The 22703-nt window shown below is 39.1% G+C and overlaps 2 protein-coding genes and 1 long non-coding RNA gene across 4 annotated transcripts; all 3 read left to right on the top strand.

The window, feature by feature from the left end:
- Window positions 1-4874: 4874 nt before the first annotated feature.
- Window positions 4875-5326, top strand: LOC136243709 (uncharacterized). Of its 2 annotated transcripts, none has more exons than XR_010694965.1 (3): window positions 4875-5077; window positions 5138-5166; window positions 5217-5326. It is a non-coding gene; the product is annotated as an uncharacterized lncRNA (long non-coding RNA). The 2 variants fall into 2 exon arrangements; XR_010694966.1 differs by having other exon boundaries at window positions 5255-5310.
- Window positions 5327-17107: 11781 nt separating this feature from the next.
- On the top strand, window positions 17108-18985 carry LOC136247938 (uncharacterized). The gene has a single exon (XM_066039757.1). It carries the CDS (start codon window positions 17108-17110, stop codon window positions 18983-18985), a length of 1878 nt encoding a protein of 625 aa, XP_065895829.1.
- Window positions 18986-19006: 21 nt separating this feature from the next.
- On the top strand, window positions 19007-22564 carry LOC136247939 (uncharacterized). Its single transcript, XM_066039758.1, has one exon. It carries the CDS (start codon window positions 19007-19009, stop codon window positions 22562-22564), a length of 3558 nt encoding a protein of 1185 aa, XP_065895830.1.
- Window positions 22565-22703: the final 139 nt, after the last annotated feature.

The following is a 22703-nucleotide window of genomic DNA, read 5'->3' on the forward strand; positions in this document are numbered from 1 at the left end:
AGTGGGAATATGGGAAACTTTAGTAGTATAATAAGGTCACAAAGCATCAAAATACCTTGTAATATTATGAAACTGCTGATGCAACACTTTATTATTTCTACAAAAGTACAGCAGCCCAATGTGCTGAAGCTATTAATCTTGTTTGTATATGGTCTAACAAAGCAACCATTACAATTCATACACTTGTTGTGTTTAATTTATTTACTACTGGAAAAGCTGCACTGCTGATGTTGCCCAGTGGACTAATTTGTCCCAGACAATTGCAAGGAAAATTTGAAAATCCAACTATTAGGGACGTACAATTTAATAAGTACAAATTAATTATATTAAGTACAAATTGATATTATAAAAATTGTTTTTTTTTGGTTATACAATCAAGTCATTGATGTTGATTCTATAACATGGGGGGTAGAGAATTCCATTCCCTATTCGCAGAAAAGCACTGTTCATGCAGACATCTGTTTAATATTGAAAATTCTGTGGCTTCTGGTGGTGAGTCCTCCTTGCTGTGTGAACACTTGCAATGTAGTTTGGAATTTCCATAGCTGTAAGTTTGTTAATAGATTTCTATAGAAAAAGGTTCATCATAATGAAACATGATGCACTACATCACAACTTGTAATGTTATAAATATTTTGAAGTTTACAATGAACAATACCTACTATCATACAAACAATGCCTACTAACAATACCTCTACCTTGATAGACTTTACAGGATTATTCACTTAATTAGCAGATAATGCATGTAATTTTGTAATGTAGTTTATGTTACAATGTATATGGTTGAAAAATACTAATAATCATTATTACACTGTTTTTAAATCTCTTTTAAAGCTTTGAAGACATTTATGCTTGCGTTGTTGATGATTGCTTTTAATTTTCAAACTACCAGTGGACAAGGATCATATGGTAAGTATTGTAATGGTATATAGTATGGATGAAAAAAGCCGAACTCTGAGAATAATAGTAATAAAAGAATATGGCTCCAAAAGTGTCGGGGTATAATATGTGAAGTCCTGCTGGCAGCCAAGAAATGGCTATGATAGTAGGTTAATTGCAAACATTTTAATAAAGACAAACCAGCTGAGTTTATGGTGCTTTCTCTATGATTTGGTACCAAATTCACTTAAATTATTCTTATTTGCCATTAACTAAGTAGCACAGCCATATCTTAGCTGCTACTTAGGATTGTGCATCTTTGGAGCTGCACTCTTTTTACAGCATGACTCTTGGTATAGGTATCATTTCTGTTTGTATTTGTACACACCCTGCACTTAAAAAATGGCCTATGGCCAGTTTTGGAGCTTTTAACTTATCATTTTTACTGTAGAAGGGAGGAAGAGATCAACAGCTGGATTCTTTGTGGATGTTTTCATTTTTGCATATTCTTTACATTAATACTGCATTAAAATATGAACTCTCTCATACAGGTTTGCTGGCTTACAGTGTTGAGCAAGTTACTTTGTAAAAGTAACTAGTTACATATTACTTGCAACTGAACTATTTAGTTACAGTTACATATTACCCATAAAATAAACTAACTATAATAATATTACATATTATATTACTTTGTGTCCACAACCTTAAGCTGTCATGTGTGAAACTACCACCTTATCACATGACATGATTGCATCATTGGACAATGTGCAAATCTTGGTTGTAAGTAAGAAGCTGGTGAATAAGCTTCATTCAGCAAGTTCCATTACTTCGTTGTGGGTAGACATTACTCAGAGGATAACTAACGAGATTAGTAACTTCGTTACTTGTAATAATAATCCACCCCAAAAACACCTTCGCTGTAAAAAAGGCACGCCCAAGAAACTACAAGGATCTGGAACCCAATGTAAAAAACAAAAAGAAAAATCAGCTTAGCTGAAGTGAAAAGTAACTGGTAACTTAAAGAGCTGATATCTGAAGCGGCCAAGAATACAATTACTAAAGTTTAATCCATGCAAGAACACCTTGGTTATAAAACAGGTGTATACATGAAAGTAACTGGCAACTGAAATGGCTGATATCTGAAGCGGCCAAGAATGAATGGTCATATACAACTATTTCAAAAATTTAACACTGAACCTTTATAATTCAGCTGTGTTCTATATTCACTCTTGCTGCATCGTAAAGTAATTTCTTTTAACTCTAATTGGTTGGTAATTTGGCCGCCTTTTTTTGCTCTATTATATTGACTATTAAAAAAGGCAGCCAAATTACCAGCCAATTAGAGTTAAAAGAAATTACTTTACGATGCAGCAAGAGTGAATATAGAACACAGCTGAATTATAAAGGTTCAGTGTTAAATTTTTGAAATAGTTGTAGATGACCATTCATTCTTGGCCGCTTCAGATATCAGCCATTTCAGTTGCCAGTTACTTTCATGTATACACCTGTTTTATAGCCAAGGTGTTCTTGCATGGATTAAACTTTAGTAATTGTATTCTTGGCTGCTTCAGATATCAGCTCTTTAAGTTACCAGTTACTTTTCACTTCAGCTAAGCTGATTTTTCTTTTTGTTTTTTACATTGGGTTCCAGGTACTTGTAGTTTCTTGGGCGTGCCTTTTTTACAGCGAAGGTGTTTTTGGGGTGGATATCACTCATTTTTGTCAGTGATAGACTCTACATTTGGTTTAAAAGGTAATTTTTTTGGAAATGAGCAATTAACATTAATGCAGAATATTATCTTGGAGAATCAGTAAAATCCATACATAATAATGACCGTAAATTCGGAAGTATGAATTTACAGTGTAGTATCACTGTTCTATTAGAGTAAATTTATCTTTACTGCCTGCACGTCATGAATATATCTCATATCTGTACATGTTAAATGTTTCAGACACCTAATTAAACTTGCAAGTGCCTAATTAGTTCACAGTTGCTACACAGCTATAAATACATTTGTAATTGTTATCATCATAATCATTTATCATGTTATAACCATTTTTTAATATTTTGGTCACAACTTCAGGATTAGAGCAGCAGAGAAAGGAATAGAGGACTCAACCATCAAGACTTGTATATGGGAGATGGAACAGTATTGCGATGGACAATGCTGGTACTAACCCCTCAAGGGTGTTGCAGTACAGTATAGATGCAAGACCAGAGCCTCGATCGTCACCTTTTGACTGTGGTCACAACTTCAGGATTGGAGCAGCAGAGAAAGGAATGGAGGACTCAATCATCAAGACTCGGGGAGATGGAATAGTATTGCCATGGACAATGCCAGCACTAACCCCTCAAGGATGTCACAGTGCAGTATCGATACAACCACTCCAACCAGTGCATAAGACCAGAGCTCGATCATCACCTATTGACTGAAATTTTTATACTTGATGAAGCAATTAAAAGAAAAAAAGTTGTAGTACTTGTACTTTCCTGAGGGAACATGTCCCCAGAGTCCCAGACTCCCTTACCTGTTCAGCAGAATAATAGATTGAGCCTTACTACCACTTTCACCTTTATTCTTGGCCTGAATGTACATATCAGCAACATAATACAGTAGTTGTAGATAATACTAGTTAATGCCCCTAGGCAGAGCTATAGGGGTGGGAATTTTCCCTACTATCATACTATCATAGTAGTACTTCTCGCAGTTCTTTGCCTGGCCATCATCAACTGCTGTCCATCAACTGCTACATTAGTCTCGTCCCCCAGACCCTTCCTCAAGCATGCATATCACACAAAAATAACTTAGTTTAGCAGTGCACAAACAATTATTCATTGACAGCTTATACTACACTTACCGCATTGTTGAACCATGTATACCACCAGAATCCCCCAGATTGACAACTAACACGTGATCTATTTAGGGGAATCTCGTGGAAAGTCCCTAATTACCTTAAGCGGACACTCATGATACGTAGTTTTAAATTGAATGGTTTAAGAAGGTAACTGGATGGTGAGGCGTACTTTAATCGGCTCGACTTTACTGAGAAACTCGAGCCCCTCGTGAGAAACTACATCGCTTGAGCAACGCTTGAAAAAGTAAGAGTCAAGAATACTGAGGGACTCTATGATATATGCCGGTCTTGAATGCTAACGAAACAAGGAGTGAAGTTTGTGCAACGTGTCACATCGCCACACACTGATTCACCGTGTTTGTGCGATAGGGTTTTTGGACCTGTCCACCAGATGTTGAAAGGAAATTCATTCCACCACATGTTGAAAGGAAATTCATTCCAACTTGTGAAGTTATTGGTATACTCATTGTTGGGGTCCATGGGGACATCGATGATCATTTACCAGTCAGCTGTAAGTAATGTCACAACAGAAGGAAAGGAACCATTTCCATACCCCTATGGCATACTGATTTTCCAGTTTATGTACACCCAACCACAGAAATGTAGAACTTTGGTTGCAGGTGGAAAATAAACACCTTTTTACTCAGTTACAAGAGATTCACCCAGCTGGGATAAAATGTTGAAGTGAATGTCATTAGTACCTACTTGCGGTTCATCAGGTATTGGACAATTCCAAGTGTCCAGATTATGCAGTTGTCCTCATGTTCAAGTTTATTCAAGTTTACACGTTTAGGCAAGTTCCACAACATCCTATAATCTATTACTATATCAGTGTGGAATAATGTTTATATAATATTTTTCATATTCCAGGCTTTAGGTATGTGTATTGTATTTAACATATGCTTGTTGGTTTCTGCAGGCCATCTGGTCATACTGGTTTATCGACTAGCAGTTAAATGTGATCATGGTACATATGTAAGTTGAGACCATGCAGGAACAAAGATACAGGTGTCATGAATTTCAGGTCAGTTGACATTCAGAGGAATTGTATTTTGTACTTTTTGTAGTTATCAATTATCAGTGACCAGTTTGTGATAGCGTACTTTTGTTTGACTAATGACCAATTGACAATTGTTCTGGTTTACATGCTTACCCAACAGTTATGTTACTCACTTAACCTGCATATGGGATATATATTTTTAGTTCATTTTGATTATTCATCCTTTATTGGTACAGCCTGGCATATTGATTTTTTGCACATTCTCTTTTTAATTCAGTGCCTGCTGGATTGTTTCGTCAGATATCGAAACAGATGTCTTTGGTGTTGTGACCGATGTTCCAGGTCAGTTTGCATGCGTGTTTAATTTAAGGTTGACTTCAGTGCCTGCTTATTCTTTTACAGGTCTCGGTATTGAGTGTCATGAATTTCAGGTAAGTTGACGTACAGAAGAATTGTATTATTGCAATTGTTGTTTTTGCAGTTATCAATTATCACTATACTAGTGATGTGAATTTGCAGGTCAGTCTACTCAGATGTATCAGGCATAGTGTTGATGGGTTCGAACAAGTATCCAGTGTAGACTCGCAAGAAAACTATGATGATGATAACGACTCCTAAAGATTTTTTAACACACAACGCAATACAAATCTACTGAGAGATGTTGCATAATTTAGGACTAATATTGTGAAACTGGCCTTACACGTAAATAACTCACAGTAGTGGCCGCACGTCTTTTAATTGGGCATGCACTTTGTAGTTTCTTGGCCACGCGACTCACTACCGTGAGTCTTGATATTACGTAATATTAGACTTCTTACAGTAACTATATTTCTTAGGTAACGCGTTACTTTTGTAAGTAAAGTAACTTGAGTTATATTACCCGTTTTTATAGTGTATTTCGTTATATTACTTATTTACCACAAAAGTAATAATATTACCTAATGCATTACTTATGTAACGTGTTACTCCCAACACTGCTGGCTTGCAGCAGAAATGTCTACAAGGAGACTTGTAAACTCTCCACATTTGATTTGTTTATAGCTGAACTCTCTACAGGGTGACATGTTTGTAGTTAGACTCTACTGAAAGGATAGATTGTGGCTGAACTCTACTGAGTGACTTGTCTGTAGCTGAACTCTCCACTAGAGAACTCACTACAGAGTGCCTTGTTTGTAGCTGAACTCTCACAGGGTATTTGTTTCAGCTGAACTCTCTACAGGGTGACTTGTTTGTAGTTAAACTGTATTGAAAGACTAGATTGTGGCTGAACTCTCTACTGAGTGACTTGTCTGTAGCTGAACTCTCCACTGAATTATTGTTTGTACAATAGTAGCTAAACTTGCTACAGAGTACCTTGTTTGTAACTGAACTGTCACAGGGTATCTTTTGCAGCTGAACTCTCTACATGATGACTGAGTAGTAAGTGATTTCTTACGAGGTGACATAACTTTACAGGATGAATTTTGCAACTGGACCCTCTACAGTGTGCTTATTGATAGGCTGAATTATCTGCAGGATCACTTGTTGTAAGCTGAGTTCTCTAGGCTGATTGTTGTTTAGCTGAACTCTCTACAGATGGCTTGTTAGTAGCTAATAAACTCTCTGCATAGTGTCTTGCAGTATATGTAGTTGAACTCTCTAAAGGATGACATGCTACTGATACATAGTGTATGTTCTAACAGGGGTTGGGGCAAACCATGGCAGAGTTAGAGGACTAGGACAGCAAAAATGAGGACCCGGAACTTTCCTGTAGAAAGACAGTTGGTCTTCGTGCTCAAGTGTAGTCTCATGTAGTCTGTCACAGAAAAATCAGTCCAGTTGGACTGATTTTAAAGCAATCAATGTGCCAATGCAAGGTAGGGTATACAAGGTATTAATATCCGTTGAGATCGCACACCTTCCGATATGCTCCCAGCATGCTGGAACCCCACTTCCTACCCACTGAAATACGTGAAAAATAGATGTTAAATACTGCAACCTGTAGATATGTCCACATACAAGAGTTCATAATAATTATTTATGTAAGGGAGAGTTCTAACTCGCAGTATGCTCAATACGAACAACCTGCGTAAAGTATTACCAGGATATTAGTATATATTCTCATAAAAATTTAGTACCTTGGTGCAGTGGCAGATTTAGGGGGTTTCAAGGTTTCAATGGAAACCCCATTTGAAAAATGATTACATAACAATTTAATGTTTAATTATTGTAGTGTGCACCTTGATTGAGATACTCTAATAGAGCAGTCACAGTAGCTATTGAAGCAGTGTGCAGCAAGTTATTTAAGGATTTTATGTACTTTATCAATAGGCTGTGACCTTTTTTCTTGGTCTCACCTTACCAAACTAGACAATGTAGTGCAGACTTTTGTGTATCTCATTTCAGTGTATATCTCCACCTTCTAAACTGGAAACCCCCTTTATAAATTCCTAGATCAGCCACTGCCTTGGTGACTTTACTGAACGTGTTGATGGGTGACAATAAGCTCATCTCTGCGCTTAGAAAATAATGAAATGGGACTGCACCTTTGTCTACACATAGATAATATTTAACCCCAAAAACACCTTTGCTGTAAAAAAAGGCGCGTCCATGAAACTACGAGTACTTGTAAAACAGCTCAGTAATTGTAGAGAAAGACCTCATGAGAGTAAAAACAACTGGCAATTCAAAGAGCTGATATCTGGAGTGACCAAGAATAAATCTTATCATACAACTAACTGCCATGCATTGGCTGTAAAATAGGTGCACCCATCAAAATGAAAAGTAACAGGCAACTGAAACAGCTGATATCTGAAGCAGCCAAGAATGAATGTTGACATACAATCAATTGCAATTAAAAAAATGGACATTAAACCTTTATCATTCAGCTGTGTTCTATATTCACTGGATATATAGCTGCATCCTAAATTAATTTCCTTTAGCTCTAATTGACTGGTAATTTGGCAGCCTTTTATAATAGTGTACAGAGCAAAAAAGGTGGCCAAATTACCAGCCAATTAGAGCTAAAACAAATTAATTTAGGATGCAGCTATATACAGTGAATATAGAACACAGCTGAATGATATAGGTTCAATGTTAAACTTTTGTTAATTGCAATTGATTGTATGTCAACATTCATTCTTGGCCGCTTCAGATATCAGCTGTTTCAGTTGCCAGTTACTTTCACTTTGATGGGTGCACCTATTTTACAGCCAATGCATGGCAGTTAGTTATATAAGATTTATTCTTGGCCGCTCCAGATAGCAGCTCTTTGAGTTGCCAGTTGTTTTTACTCTCATGAGGTCTTTCTCTACAATTACTGAGCTGTTTTACAAGTACTTGTAGTTTCATGGACGCTCCTTTCTTTACAGCAAAGGTGTTTTTGGGGTGGATATCACTCATTTTGTCAGTGATAGGCTCACTGAGGGAATAACAAATTGGTACAAATTGATATTTGGAAATGAGCAAGTAAAATGTATTTTAAAAAATATCTTGGGATACACCTGTTGATTATTTTCATCTTTTTTACAGCATTATAAAAGGCATGGATAACTATTAGCTGTTTTATTACAACAGAAGTATGAATTTGAATATTACTGACTTTTCTATTAGAGTAGATCTATTTTTATAATGTGATATTCTTTTACTACAGTATTTACAATATCTCATATCTGCGTGTGGTAAATGCTTCAGGCACCTTATGCTCAAATGTTTGTACGATTGTCAAGTGCCTAATCAAACAATTCAAGGTTACTACACAGCTACCTTTTGACTGCCCTATTAGAGTAGATTTATCTTTATTGTGACATTCAATACAGTGCCTCACATCTGTAGTAAATTAATCATACTTCAGGCACCTTATGCATGCTCAAAATTAAGCTAGCATAATTAGCAAGTCATGGGTGTCTAAATAGTTCATGGTGTTCTTATTTCGTGTTGCTGGATTCACAATTACTGAACTGAAGGCTTGTGGATTTTCTAGGTCACATTATAGAAGATGTAGAGGCTGAAAGTAAAGCAATAATGCATCAGATAATTCAGCAATAAAACTTAGCTATAGAGCTACCTCATGCACATTTCTCATAGTACTTGGATGTATATATCCAGCAAAGAAATGTAATAATATAGATTGCATGGATACACAACTTGAATGATAGCTAAAATAATATTTATCTTTACTATAGAGAGTCCTTAAATAATTAATTAATTATTTTCATATAACCATTTGTAACATTGCGGTCACAGCTTCAGGATTGGAGTAGCAGAGAAAGGATTAGAGGACTCATGATCAATCATCAAGACCTGGGGAGATGGAAACAGTACTCCACACCCAAAAGGATCAGAGTATAGTATATGCAACCAGTGCATGGGACCACAGCCTTGATCACCACTGAAATTAAACAAACTTTCAAACTAGCTTGATGTAGCAATCAACTTAAAACTAAAAGTTGCAGTACTTATGCTTAGGCTGAGGGAACATGCCCCCATGCAGACTCCCTTGCCCATTCAGCAGAATATTACGCCAACTTATCATCATTGCATGTTTATATTTATATCAAATACTGTACAAACCTCCCAAAATGGAGTATCTATATGCACAGATACAAACAATTACACAAAATGTATACAGCAGCTAGGTTACTTCTACATTTGTTGCTTCAATAATTGTAACTGGTAAACTGTTCCACATTTTAAGAGTTGAGGAGAAAAGGATAAACATCAAGGTGAGCTTGCAACAGGTGTGGTGGAGCAGGCCAAAGAGTGAAGGGGCCAGGCCAACTGTAAGTTCAAGACCAAAAAAAGACAAAAAGGTCACAACTTGCTGACAATAGCTGCTCTCCGCCAATTATATCTCCTTATTTATAACTACACATACACAGCTAAGTAGCTTGCTACACTACTTCTCCGGATGCTGTGACTGCTCTATTAGAGTATCCATTCCTGACTGTTCTATTAGAGTATTTTGATCTTTTCTTGCAAACAGTATCCCATAAAAGTGGGGGACCATGGCCCCCCTCCACCACCTATGCTTGCAATCAGCATTGGAATCTTTGTGAATGCAACTATCCTGGCCTGTACATCAGTAGGGACCTTAGCTACCACTTTTACCTTTGTTCTGGTGCCCCTGATGTATCATCAACATACAGTAGCTGTAAGATAAAGCTAGTTAATTCCCTTCTATATAGGCACAGCTAGGGTGGGATTTACTCCTACTGACTATCACAGTTCCTCTCGCATTCTTTGCCACACCATAACTGCTGTCAAACCATATGGTCAAACCACCACACAAATGATTTTAGCCAGCAGCACACAAACAATTCTTGACAGCTTATAATAATACTATTATTAAACTACACGTACTGCATTGTGACAATTCAAAGATCATGTGGTCTATTTAGGGGAAGTCTCTTGGAAAGTCCCTGTAGCACCTCAAGCGGAAACACATGATGCGCTGTTTAAAATTGAATGTTTAATCACGTCGAGACAGAGAAGTAAAGCCGTAGTACTAATAAGAAGCATTTTTTGGCATTGAACTGGATTTCAGTGGTGAGGCGTACTTTAGACTAATTGTAACATGACGCACACCGCTTGAAGGATAAGAGAACGGAATGAGGAATGAAGAAAGATAAAGTTGGCGTGTAAAGTGTCACATTGCCACACACTGAGTAACTGCATTTATGTGATAGGTTTTTTTAGAGGTGTGCAGTGCAAATTCACTGAAAAGTTCTAAGTAGCAGCAAAATCCTCATGGCGGGATTGTCGACAAGGAAACTTGTACCACTTGCCACTTACATCGTCAGAAGTCTGGGAACTTTGGCTGCAGGCGGAAGAAGTAGGCAAATGTAACATGTGTAATGTTTGTATGTACTCATTTACACTGCATACTGGTCTAACCTAAATTAATGTATAGTGAAACCTGTCTAATCAGGTCTCCATGTAGTCACCTGTTAAAACCAACCAACTTGTAAATCCCAAAAAGCATCATTAATTTTGTGCAAAAAGTGACAGATTTCAGGTGTAATGTATCCAATGCCCACCTGTTGGTTTTTACAGGTAAACTGGTTCTGGTCATAGCATGCAGTTCACCACTAGCAGTAGCAGTTAAAATACTTAGATGTGGTCATGGTACATACATAACTTGGAACCAGGCAGAAACTGAGTCAAGAATTGCAGGTCAGTTTACATAAAGAGGAATTGTAGTATCTTGTGTGTTCTTTTTATAGTTCTAAAATCAACAGTACATAGACTGTAGTGGCATCAAGGGTGTTATGAATTTCCAGGTCAGTCTACACACTAAGGAATGCAGTCATTTATTATCTCAGGTGTTTTCTGAATTTCCAGGATCACCCACTAGCAGTAATAGTAGTAGTTAAATGTGGTCATGGTGCGTACATAACTTGGGAACTAAGATCAAAAATTCAGGTCAGTTTACATACAAAGGAATTTTATTAGTGTTCCTTTTGTAGCTCTCAATTGTCAAGTGTACGTGGACTGTAGTGACATCAAGGATGTTGTGGGTTTCCAGTTGAGTCTGCTTAATTATCTGGACTTCTATTACCCAGAATGAAGTTTGGTTTAAATGAAACACAAGGAGAGAGCTTAAAAGTTGCTGTTTACCTATTTGGTGGCTTGTTTTCCTATTTTGTGGCTTGTTTTCCTATTTGGTGGCTTGTTTGTTCTACTAATAATAGCTAACACTTTGTTGCTAGGTAACAATGCATATTTACAGCCTAGGGGAGTGACCATGAGTGCTCTGTAGTGAATTCCTCCTCTGTCCACTAAACTACACCACTGATAGCAATCACATTACTTGTATGTAGTAGCATGCATTTCTTAATTACAGATATTTCTGAGATATGGATAGTAGTATGTACCAGACTTCCTGGATAAGAGAGGTTCTACTATACCCAGATTTTAGGTGCATTGTATTTAATGTCCGCTTGTCAATTTTACAGGCTATCTGGTCATAGCGGTTTACCCACTAGTAGTTCATGTTATGTAACTTGGAACCTGGCAGGAGCTAAGATCAGAGTGTTGAGAATTTCAGTTAACAGCAGAGTTGTGTGTTCTCTTCTGTGCTTCAGGGTATGTAACTCTAGTGATACCAGGTCAGTCTATGTACTAAGGGATATTGTATTATCTCATGTTTCCTGAATTTCCAGGAAAAGGCATACTGTTATGATGGGACCAAACTAATGCCCAGGTCAGTTAAAATGTTGTGTATTTTCATAGTATCCAGATTTTAGGGAATGCCCACCTAACAGTTTTTACAGACCATCTGGTTTACATGTTAGCAATCAGATATGGTCATGGTGTGTAATTTGGGAACAGACAGCAACTGAGATCAGGTGAATTTCTGGATTGTTGACAACATGTATGGATTGACCAAGTACCAAATAGCCATGGCTCTCTCATCATTTGCCACTTACATCATCATCATCATCACTTTTGGTGTTAACTATTTGATGTGATGTTATTAACTTTTTGTTACATGCTGTAATACCATTGTTATATATGTTTAGCTACTGTAAGGCAAAAATTTCATGGATTTCGCAGCCATCTTATCTGCAATTAGAATTGCTTCATTTTCTGTTTGTAGCTGTCACGGCAGTTTCACATGTCCATAGCAGTTTCACACTTCCGCAAAGCACTAATTAAGGTGGAACTTGTGTTGTGGCTTTCATTATGTATATACTGTACAGCAACACTTTTTTGTCTGAAATGTGGTTTGTGACTGTACATGAGGTTTGGTCATTCCACACAACTTGCAAAATTAGTAATTCTTGTATGGTGCATGGCACTAAATGGAGTCTAACTTATGACTTACACCTTCCCTAGTGTCTGTACATTCTCTACGCTTTCACACCTTGTTTATAAGACACCTGCCGATTATAAACGCTCGCAAGAGGCGTGGCACTGAATGGAGTCAAAGATTTCTGCTTAAAACGCCTTCCTAAAGTAACTAACGGCTCGGCATGCTTTCACAACTTATTTGTCAGACATTAGGGCTTGTGTTCACATCATGTCTTTAAAAGTTATTGTAGGAATTAGAGGTTTGAACAGAGAAAATACGCGTAGAGGCGATCCAGTACTAGATAATGTTAGTACCAGATGGATTGTAGAAACACGAGTGTATTGAGTGGTAGAATGTGACGATAGCTGAAATACATGGTGAGAAATTGAGTGAATTATATCTAAATATGTTTGTTAGAGGTTGCGCCAAGAAAGCAATGACACCAAGTTTTTTTAAAATCACAAAACACAGTATAAACCTATAGAGAAAGATTGTGCAATGCAGGGCTAATATTGCAAAACCATCCATACACGTAAATAACTCACAGTAGTGGCCGTGTGTTTTAATGGTGGCGTGCACTTTGTAGTTTCTTGGCCGTGCAATTCACTACCGTGAGTCTTGATCTATGGTCTACGCAATGCACTTGGGTTGAAATTGAAACATGATTCTCCGCGTGATTTCGATGTGCAAAAGAACTGAACCATGCACTCCATTCGCTTCAAAATGCAGAGGGAACCTGAGACTTCGGCAAGCAGTTGCGATGGGGAGGATTCACAAGTGGCCATAAGTGATTGTCGGGAGGATTCTGGGCAAATACAAGTTGACACCAGTGGGGACAATTGCAGACCGCAGTCTGCTTCATCGATTGAACAATGAAGAAACATAGATGTTATAAATGATGTTATGCAGAAAGGACAAAAATTGCATCCTGATCTCTGTTTTGTTAAAAGAATGGCAATGAATGTGAATTGTTGGAAGTAACACAATCATTTTCCTTGCAGCTTACACCAGCTAATTACGTTTTTATTGCAAGAGTTCTGTTTTATCCATCAAACGTGGAATCAATTCTTACTTACGATATCCAAATTCTATTTACGATTATACAAAGTGGAGAGGTTAATGATTCACAGCAGATAATTGAAGTTTGTTCTATGATTACTAGAAAGAGCGAGTTCAAGTTTTGTCTTGGTCGGAATGAAAAGCGGTATTATGATGATTATCACACTCCAATAGGGTATCATCTCAAAAATGTTCGGATTTGGGATAAACCCTTAAAAAGATTGATTCTTGTAATTTGTGACCTGATCTTGGAAACCTACCTTTTTGGCACATTGGTCAATTTTCTGTTTTATAGCTTAAATCAAGCACCGGGTGCTCATCTATCTTGTGTTAAAATTTCTGTTAAAATTTCAGCTTAATATCTTTAAGCATTCCTGAGATACTGCCAATTTTCTGTCCTGTACATTAACTAACTTTTATGGTAATGTATTGAGTTCTGTGAGTGATTAAGGGTGACAAATGGTGACAAATCACTTTGTTTACCAATAATTCCATTCTTACCATCTAAAATACTTTAAAAGACATTTCTGATAGTTTAATGAAGTCTTTTGGTACTTCTCTGTAATTAAATGGCATGTATCATTGTCTAAGACTAAGTTTTAGCCATTCCAGCACCTGAACAAATCACCCAATTTGTAAGTTAATTGCTATCCCACTCATGTGAATTTACTACATGATCTGATATAATCATCCATATCTCCTAGGAAACAGAAACTATGGGTGTGAAACTTCACAGCAAGAAGGTTAAATAGTTGCTTTATCCAAATGTGCAAAAAAAAATTTTTTTAATTTGTTGCAATTTTCATTTGAGTTTTCCCAAAAAGTTTGCTTGTGCCAAAAGGTAGGTTTTCCAAGATCCGGTCACATTTTGTTGCTGTTGTAAAGAGTGCATCTCAAGAAGAAAAGGTTGCACTTGTGGTGATATTTAAACTTTGTAAATGTGATTTGGACCATCAAAAATGTTGATCAGATGTAAGCCCATCAAAGAAAGCCAAAAGGCTTCTACCATCTTCACAATTTCCATTAATACATCTTTCACCACAAAAAAAAGTGCTGCAAAAAGAAAAAAGCGACACAATTGGAGAGATCATCTAACATAGCCAAGTTGACAAAGTTGGATGTCATCTTAGAGGATGATCATTCAGATGAACTTGGAGGTAATGAGGACAATTGAAGAAAATGTGCATGAAGAATTAGATGCTGTTTTTAGAGAGGCAAGTGACAGTTTCGTGTCTGTGGGTAAGACTGTGCGTGATGTATGGGAGGATGATAAGCAAAACTATAAAGCAGATTTTCAGAGATCAGCTGTGCAATGGTAAGTTTCTACAATAGATGTGTCTCTGTATACTACTTTCTTGATTTTAGATGGTGATAGCTGAGGAAACTGCTGGAGTTCAGTTACCATCAGATTAGGTAACTTATGCAAAACTTTGTGTTGTTCATCTTATAAATTCCTCCTTGTGTGTAGCATTGGCAGTGTATGTTCGAAGCCCTGCTGCATATGAAGAATTAAAAAGCTTCAACATAATGCGATTGCCATGGTGATTGACCCTGCAATCCTAGACATGTCCTTTTTTGCATGAAGCAGGTTCATCTGCTGAATCAATATCCAAGCAAGTTGAAAAATATAAATCTTTCCAAAAACAGTGCTTTACAGAAGGAATTGCAATGCCAAAGGCAGATGGTTCATTGATATTTTATGAAGTTAAAGTCATTTCTTCTTTAATGTGGAACTCAAGAAGTCACCATATCATTGGGCTTGCCATGACTTCAACTGACCAGGCTAGCTTGCATGACATCTTCCAGCTTGTTTAGACAGGCAATCAGACAAAGCAGACAAACTATGCTACAATTTTTGTGGAGAGATCTCACATAGTCATTTGACATTGTTGGACCATACTATACAAGTGATAATCCAATGATTGCCAAGTTTATCTTGTCTTGTGTGCTAGAAACTGTGAAAATTTTTCAGGTATTGCATTCTGTTTTAATGATACTTCATTTACTGTTTTCAATCTGCAGCTTAATGGTTTGAAAACTAGTTTATTGATATGCGATGGTGGAGCTCTAAACTTGGCTGCATTAAAATCAACACATGGAGTGTTAGAGCATATGGAATCAATCCACAATTGTCTCAAGCAGACCAGTGTTTAATCAAACCATGGTTTATTAACCCCTTCAGTCTACCCCACCGTATATTTTGGTTAATTTCTCCTAGTCACCAGGTATATAATTGTTACAAATCAGCAACTACAGTGCAGTATCTGTTTATGTGTGGTACCATTATTTATTTGCTCACAAGGTATGTATTTTACAGCTGAAAAAACATGATCAATGTACTGTTTGCATCAACGGAAGGGGGGGAGTAGGAATTTTCAAAAAGCTGATGGAATATCATTTGGTTGGAAAGTGATTGTTGATCTATATACTAGGGAGTGCCACAGACGGAACAGTGGGCAAGCCATAATGGTTCCCAAGCTATGTGAAATGCATATTTTGAGAGACTCATGGATGAAATTGAAGGTTGCCCCTGCCAAGATCATGCAAGTATGTTCATCTATCCAATTATTTTAGTTATGTGTTCACTTTTGTAGCAAGGAATGCTGTTGATTGAGTTGTACATATATATATATATATGCTTCAAGTGACCCCATTCCTAGTGATGCAGCAAATGTGCGGTGCATGTTGGAGTATCTGGAAGCCTGTAGCCAGCTCTTTGAAAAAGTGTTTTTGAGTCAAAAAAACTGTGTGATTTGCAGTGTGATGTCTTGAAGTCCATCCAAAAAGGATACTCTTACTTTGAGAAATGGAGGAATGGACTGTATGGTTAATTTGCAAAAGTAACAGGGAAGCTTGGTATGTGAGTTTGCTAAATTTTCTATAGGTACCCAGGATAATAGATTTATTAGCTGGCAGAGTAAGTCATGTCGAGCTCATAATATTCATATATGAACTCTTGGTCATAGCTTGCATAGAAAATATAGTCATCCTCCAAACATTCCAACCATGCAATTTAGAGCAATAATCTTCAGTACCTCTTGAACAAGAGTTGATTATGAACTCTTGTCTTTAATCATGTTGAACTTCCACAGCATGCATGACTTTGAGGAACATAAATTCAACGAGTTAGCAGGGTAATTGTCGATAATTAACTCACAGACTGAACTCTTATGTTAGCTAGTTCTTTGGCTGTAATAGGTTTAGGCATATTTTCGTTCTTGTAGTTGTATTATGTTGTATTGTGGGTTTGGGGCACTTGGGCCACGTGAGAATTAAGATTGTTACACGTGTTGTGTAGTCTGTCGGCTCCTCCGTCTCCCATCTACCGAGTAACGTGAAACGCTCCGCCTCGCTTCCCTACATGGTGCTGTGACCAGGATTCGCTTGTGAAGCGACCCGAAATTCTTAACCCGTTGTGAAAACGTCGTGGTACCGTGGCAACCCCCCCTTTAACGATACCCAAGAAGGCAAGCATTTCACCCCAGTAAACACTTGTTTGCGTGTTTTATCATAGAAGTTCGAGACAACTGTGACAGGAGATGGAAGAGATTCAACATGTGAAGGGCTCACGTGCTGCGTACCGCTCCCATGTGACTCGAACTATTAAGAAAGCAAAGGAAATTTTAGTGACAGAAGGTGATCTAGCAGACTCTCAAGTTGCCAAGTTGACCAGCATAATGGAACAGTTAACACAAAAGAGTGGTGTTTTAAAGCAGCTCAATGCACAAGTGCTGGAAGCAATACAATCACCAGATGATCTAGAAGCAGAAATTTTAGAAGCTGAAGAAATCCAAGACACTATCCATGAATATGTAACTGTGATCAAACGTCGTATAGAACCGAGGCGTACAACTATAGAGGCATCCCACTCCCTTAGTGCTACAGCTCCAGCATTTGTTCCCACACTCTCACCAGTGACACCTGCAGCAAGAGAGCCTGTAAGTCAGCTTCCAAAACTGACGTTACCAGTTTTTTCAGGAGACCCCCTAAAGTGGCAGCCATTCCGTGATTCATTTGACTCAGCTGTACACAACTGCCCTACCCTCAGCAAGGTACAGAAATTTAATTACTTAAGAGCTCAACTGCAAGGGGATGCAGCCAGAGCCATTGCTGGCCTGCCATTAACAGAGGACAACTATGACCAGGCAATTGAACTATTAACCACTAGGTATGGTCAGTCACACAAGATCATAGAGGCACACTTACAAGCCCTATGGGAGATCAGCACCCCTACTAACACCCTGTCAAGTCTGCAGTTGTATTATGATACCATTGAATCTCACATAAGAGGATTGGCAGCACTAGGAAAGAGTGAGGATACATTCAGCACAATGCTTGTCCCTGTCATGCTTGGAAAGCTACCCATTGATATACGTAGAAATCTCGCTCGTGAGCATGGCAACAAGGAGTGGACATTGTCAGAGGTCAAGGAAGCTATCCTCAAAGAGATATCGGTGTTGGAATGTACTTGGTCATCTCCAAAGGGGTTCGGATCTCAGCCATCCATGACTACTACCTTACACACTGGTGCGGGTGGACGTAACTTATCACCCCAAGCTCAAGGTATGAATAAAAGTACATGTGTGTTTTGTAAGGGGCCTCACTTTTCTGCACGTTGTGAGACTGTAAAGGATCCACAGAAGCGACTAGATATGGTGAAGAAGGGGAAACATTGTTTTAATTGTTTGGGCCACCATAGGGTATCACAATGCCCCTCCAAATTGTGTTGTAAGGCTTGCCGTCAGAAGCATCACACCAGCCTCTGCGGAGCTGAATTCGGTACTAAACAACCTGAGACAGCCCCCATACCACCAGTTACAGCTCAGACTGTCACAACCCAGAATACAATTATTGATACCCCAGAATCAACGGTAACAAATCCTACAACAGTCACTGCAGCTATTGTTCCACCTAAATCAGTAGCCATGCCAACCACTACTTCTCTTTGTTTGTTAAAAACAGCAATCGCCCAAGTTAATGTTGGTGGAATACATGCTGAAGCCAATATCCTCTTTGATGAAGGGGCTCAACGATCATTTATGACTAAGAAGTTAGCGAAAGCTCTAAAAATCTCACCTCATGACACTGAACATGTCAATATATCGGCCTTTGGAGCTGAGCTATCCTCCACTTTGCAACTGGGCGTCGCAACAATCAATGTTATAACACTGACCAATGAACAGGTACCTATGTCAGTGTTGGTGGTACCAGTAATTGCAGCTCCCTTACACAATACCTACCACCACCACCTGAGGCACATGAAACACTTACAAGGGCTCAGATTGGCTAACCCAGTTACAAGGAACAATACCTTTGACATCACGCTGTTAATTGGGGCTGACTATTATTGGCAGTTTGTAGGTGATCACATAGTCCGTGGTGATGGACCTACGGCAATGCAATCCAAACTCGGCTAACTCCTATCTGGACCACTTACAATGTCCATTGCCTCACATGTTCAGACTAACGTATTCCATGTTGGATTACAACCAGTAGAAGGCAGCACATGCTCAGAAATTTGGAGTATTGAGTCAACTGATGCTACTCAGCAGCAAGGAGCAGACACAGAATTTCTCAATCAATATCAACAATCTTGCATTAGACGTGAAAATGATGGTGCCTACTGTGTTAAGTTTCCATGGAAACAAGAGCACCCACCCCTTCCAACTAATTACATGATTTGTAAGAGCATCACACGTTCATTAGCGCATAGACTCGGTCAGAACCCAGAACTGTTACACCATTACGGAAAGATCATCTCAGACCAAGAACAGAAAGGCTTCATTGAGCGAGTAGCAGAACCAGACACTGCAGCCACAAACAATGTGCACTATATACCACGCCACCCGGTAAAGAAGGCTTCGTCAACAACACCAGTTAGGATTGTCTACAACTGTAGCTGTCGCCAATCAACGCATCCCAGTTTGAATGATTGTCTGATGACGGGGCCTTCCTTTCTAGCTGACTTATGTGGCATTCTCCTGCGCTTCCGCTCATACAGATTTGCAATCTCTACTGACCTAGAAAAAGCCTTCTTACATGTTCGACTTGATGAGGGGGACCAAGACTGTACACGTTTTTTGTGGCTATCTATACCATCCGATCCAGACAGTAAGCTTGTAACTTATCGATTCAAAACTGTCTTGTTTGGCTCCACCAGCTCACCTTTCATGCTAAATGCTACATTGCAATGTCATCTCAACACCTTTAATACACCAATAGCACATGATATGAAGAGAAACCTTTACGTGGATAACATCATCTCAGGGTGTGATACTGAAGAACAAGTTATTCATTACTACAAGGAAGCCAGAGCAATAATGAACCAAGCAAAGTTCAATCTACGCTCTTGGGCTTCCAACAGTCATCAACTACAGTCTTTGGCTCGATCAGAAGGCACGGCTGACAAGGATCCAGCTGTGAGCCTACTGGGTTTACTTTGGTCCACACCTACTGACACTATTACCTTTCCACCAAAACAGTTCTTAATTTCAACAGAAGAGCACTCAGTAACCAAGAGAATTGTCTTACAAATGGTATCAAAGATCTACGATCCACTCGGGTACTTATCACCAATTACCATTCGAGCTAGAATCCTCATACAGGAACTGTGGCAATCTGGTGTGGACTGGGATGAACCTATACACCAGAATCATCATAAGACCTGGATTCAGATAGCTACAGATCTACAAGAAACCTCCAACTTGACTGTCCAAAGGTGCTATTTCATCCAGACTAGTAATGAACCAGCAGAGCTACACGTATTTTCTGATGCTAGCATGAAAGCATACGGAGCCGTAGCCTTCCTTAGAACTGGAAATCAAACCAGCTTTGTTCTTGCAAGATCGCGTGTCGTACCACTCAAGGGTCACACACTCCCCAGACTAGAACTCATGGGTGCTGTCGTTGCCTCTCGACTTGCTCATTTCATTGTTTCAGCTCTTCAGTACACATCACTTCAGACTACCTCAGTCACACTGTGGAGCGACAGTCAGATTGTCCTTCATTGGTTGCACAGCTCAAAACGCCTCAAGCAGTTCATATCCAATAGAGTGCAAGAGATTAATGACACATTTCCTGACATACCTTGGCGTTACTGCCCCACTGATCACAATCCAGCAGATCTATTGACCAGAGGCCTAACAACTGGCCAACTTGCCTCGTCACGGTTATGGCAACATGGTCCACAGTGGCTTACCAATAAGACGCAACAACCTGTATGGAACCACAGTGAGATACTACATTTACAAGTGGAAGAAGGTACTGTAGAAGATCTCTTTGAAGATAACCCACTCACCATGGCGACACAAGGCATTCACAATATCATTCAGATATCGAACTACAGCACACTGCACCGACTTCTACGTGTATCAGGCTATGTACTTCGTTTTATACACAACACCAAACAAGGCACTTCCAGAAAGACAGGACCATTATCTACAAATGAGATCAACAGATCCCTTTCCTTGTGGATTCACAGTTGTCAACAAACATCATTTTCTAAGGAAATACACAGTCTTCAATCTCAAACTAAGAAGAAACGATTACCTCTTGTAAGACAATTGCGTTTATTTTTGGACACTTTAGGCTACATACGCTGCGGAGGAAGGATCCACAATGCTCCAGTAGAGGAAGACACAAAATTCCCCTTCCTGTTACCCAGGAAGCACCACTTGACCAAGTTGATAGTATTCTCTGTTCATATTCAGCAGTTGCATGCAGGTGTTAACAGTACAGTAACCACCTTGAGACAGCGATACTGGATCCCCTCAGCCCGACAACTAGTCAGAGGATTATTACACAAGTGTGTACCATGTCGCAAGACCATTGGCAAGCCCTATCCCATCCCTGAATCACCACCACTTCCTCATGCTAGAACCAAAGATGGAAAACCATTCGAAGTAACTGGAGTGGATTTCACGGGAGCCCTCTATGTAAGAGAACATGGTACCGAGATTAAAGCCTACATATGTTTGTTTACATGTGGGTTGTCCAGAGCAGTTCATCTGGAGGTAGTAAAAGACCTCAGTGTGGACACATTCCTACAAGCCTTCCGTAGATTTGTAGCACGGAAGTCATTGCCACAACTCCTACTATCAGACAATGCATCAACGTACGTGTCTGCTGCCAAGGAACTGGAACAGCTCTTTACCTCAAACCAGCTAGAGGAATCTCTGAGTGTCAGTGGAGTACAGTGGAAGTTTATACCGAAAAGAGCCCCGTGGTACGGTGGCTTCTGGGAGCGCCTCATCGGTATGACTAAGAATGTAATGAAGAAGGTGCTTGGAAGGTCGTTCATTTCATTTGAAGCTCTTCAGACATTAGCTGTTGAAATTGAAGCAGTCTTAAATGACCGCCCTTTAACTTACTTGTCTGCAGACGTCAACGACCCTGACCCCCTTACACCATCTCACTTATTGTACGGGCGACGTATTGTGTCACTACCGCATGCAATTGTTGAAGAGGATGAAATCAATGATCCTACCTTCTTGACAAGTTCTATACTCCAGGAGAAAGCCAAGAGACAAGTGCAGATCCTACAACATTTCCAACAACGGTGGAAGAGAGAGTACCTAACCTCACTCAGAGACACTCATGGAGGTACAGATCCCTGCAAGCTAACAATCAAGGTTGGCGATATTGTGCTCGTGCATGATGACGTACCAAGATCCCGTTGGCAACTAGCTGTAATAGAAGAATTAATTGAGGGACTTGATGGAGGTATAAGAGCTGCCAAAATCAGAACAACTACAGGAAGAACCAACAGGCCAGTGGCGAAACTGTTTCCACTTGAAGTGAATGCTATGAGTGAGGCAAATGCCACTACTGGAAGTGAGGCCAATGCTCAACCCTCTAATAATGCCCTAGATGGATCTGTTACCACTAGCAATACTGTTGGTAATCGTTTTACAAGGAATGCTGCTATTAGGGCTTGTAACCATATCAAGGGATGGACAGATCTGCTATCCGTGGCCCCGGAGGATGTCGATAATTAACTCACAGACTGAACTCTTATGTTAGCTAGTTCTTTGATTGTAATAGGTTTAGGCATATTTTCGTTCTTGTAGTTGTATTATGTTGTATTGTGGGTTTGGGGCACTTGGGTCACGTGAGAATTAAGATTGTTACACGTGT

Source organism: Dysidea avara, chromosome 2, assembly GCF_963678975.1.
Source record: "Dysidea avara chromosome 2, odDysAvar1.4, whole genome shotgun sequence".
Classification (NCBI taxonomy): domain Eukaryota; kingdom Metazoa; phylum Porifera; class Demospongiae; order Dictyoceratida; family Dysideidae; genus Dysidea; species Dysidea avara.

Bases quoted from the DNA above. Each gene is read 5' to 3' on its own strand.
- LOC136247938 (XM_066039757.1), top strand. From the start codon at position 17,108: ATGGAAGAGATTCAACATGTGAAGGGCTCACGTGCTGCGTACCGCTCC.
- LOC136247939 (XM_066039758.1), top strand. From the start codon at position 19,007: ATGTCCATTGCCTCACATGTTCAGACTAACGTATTCCATGTTGGATTA.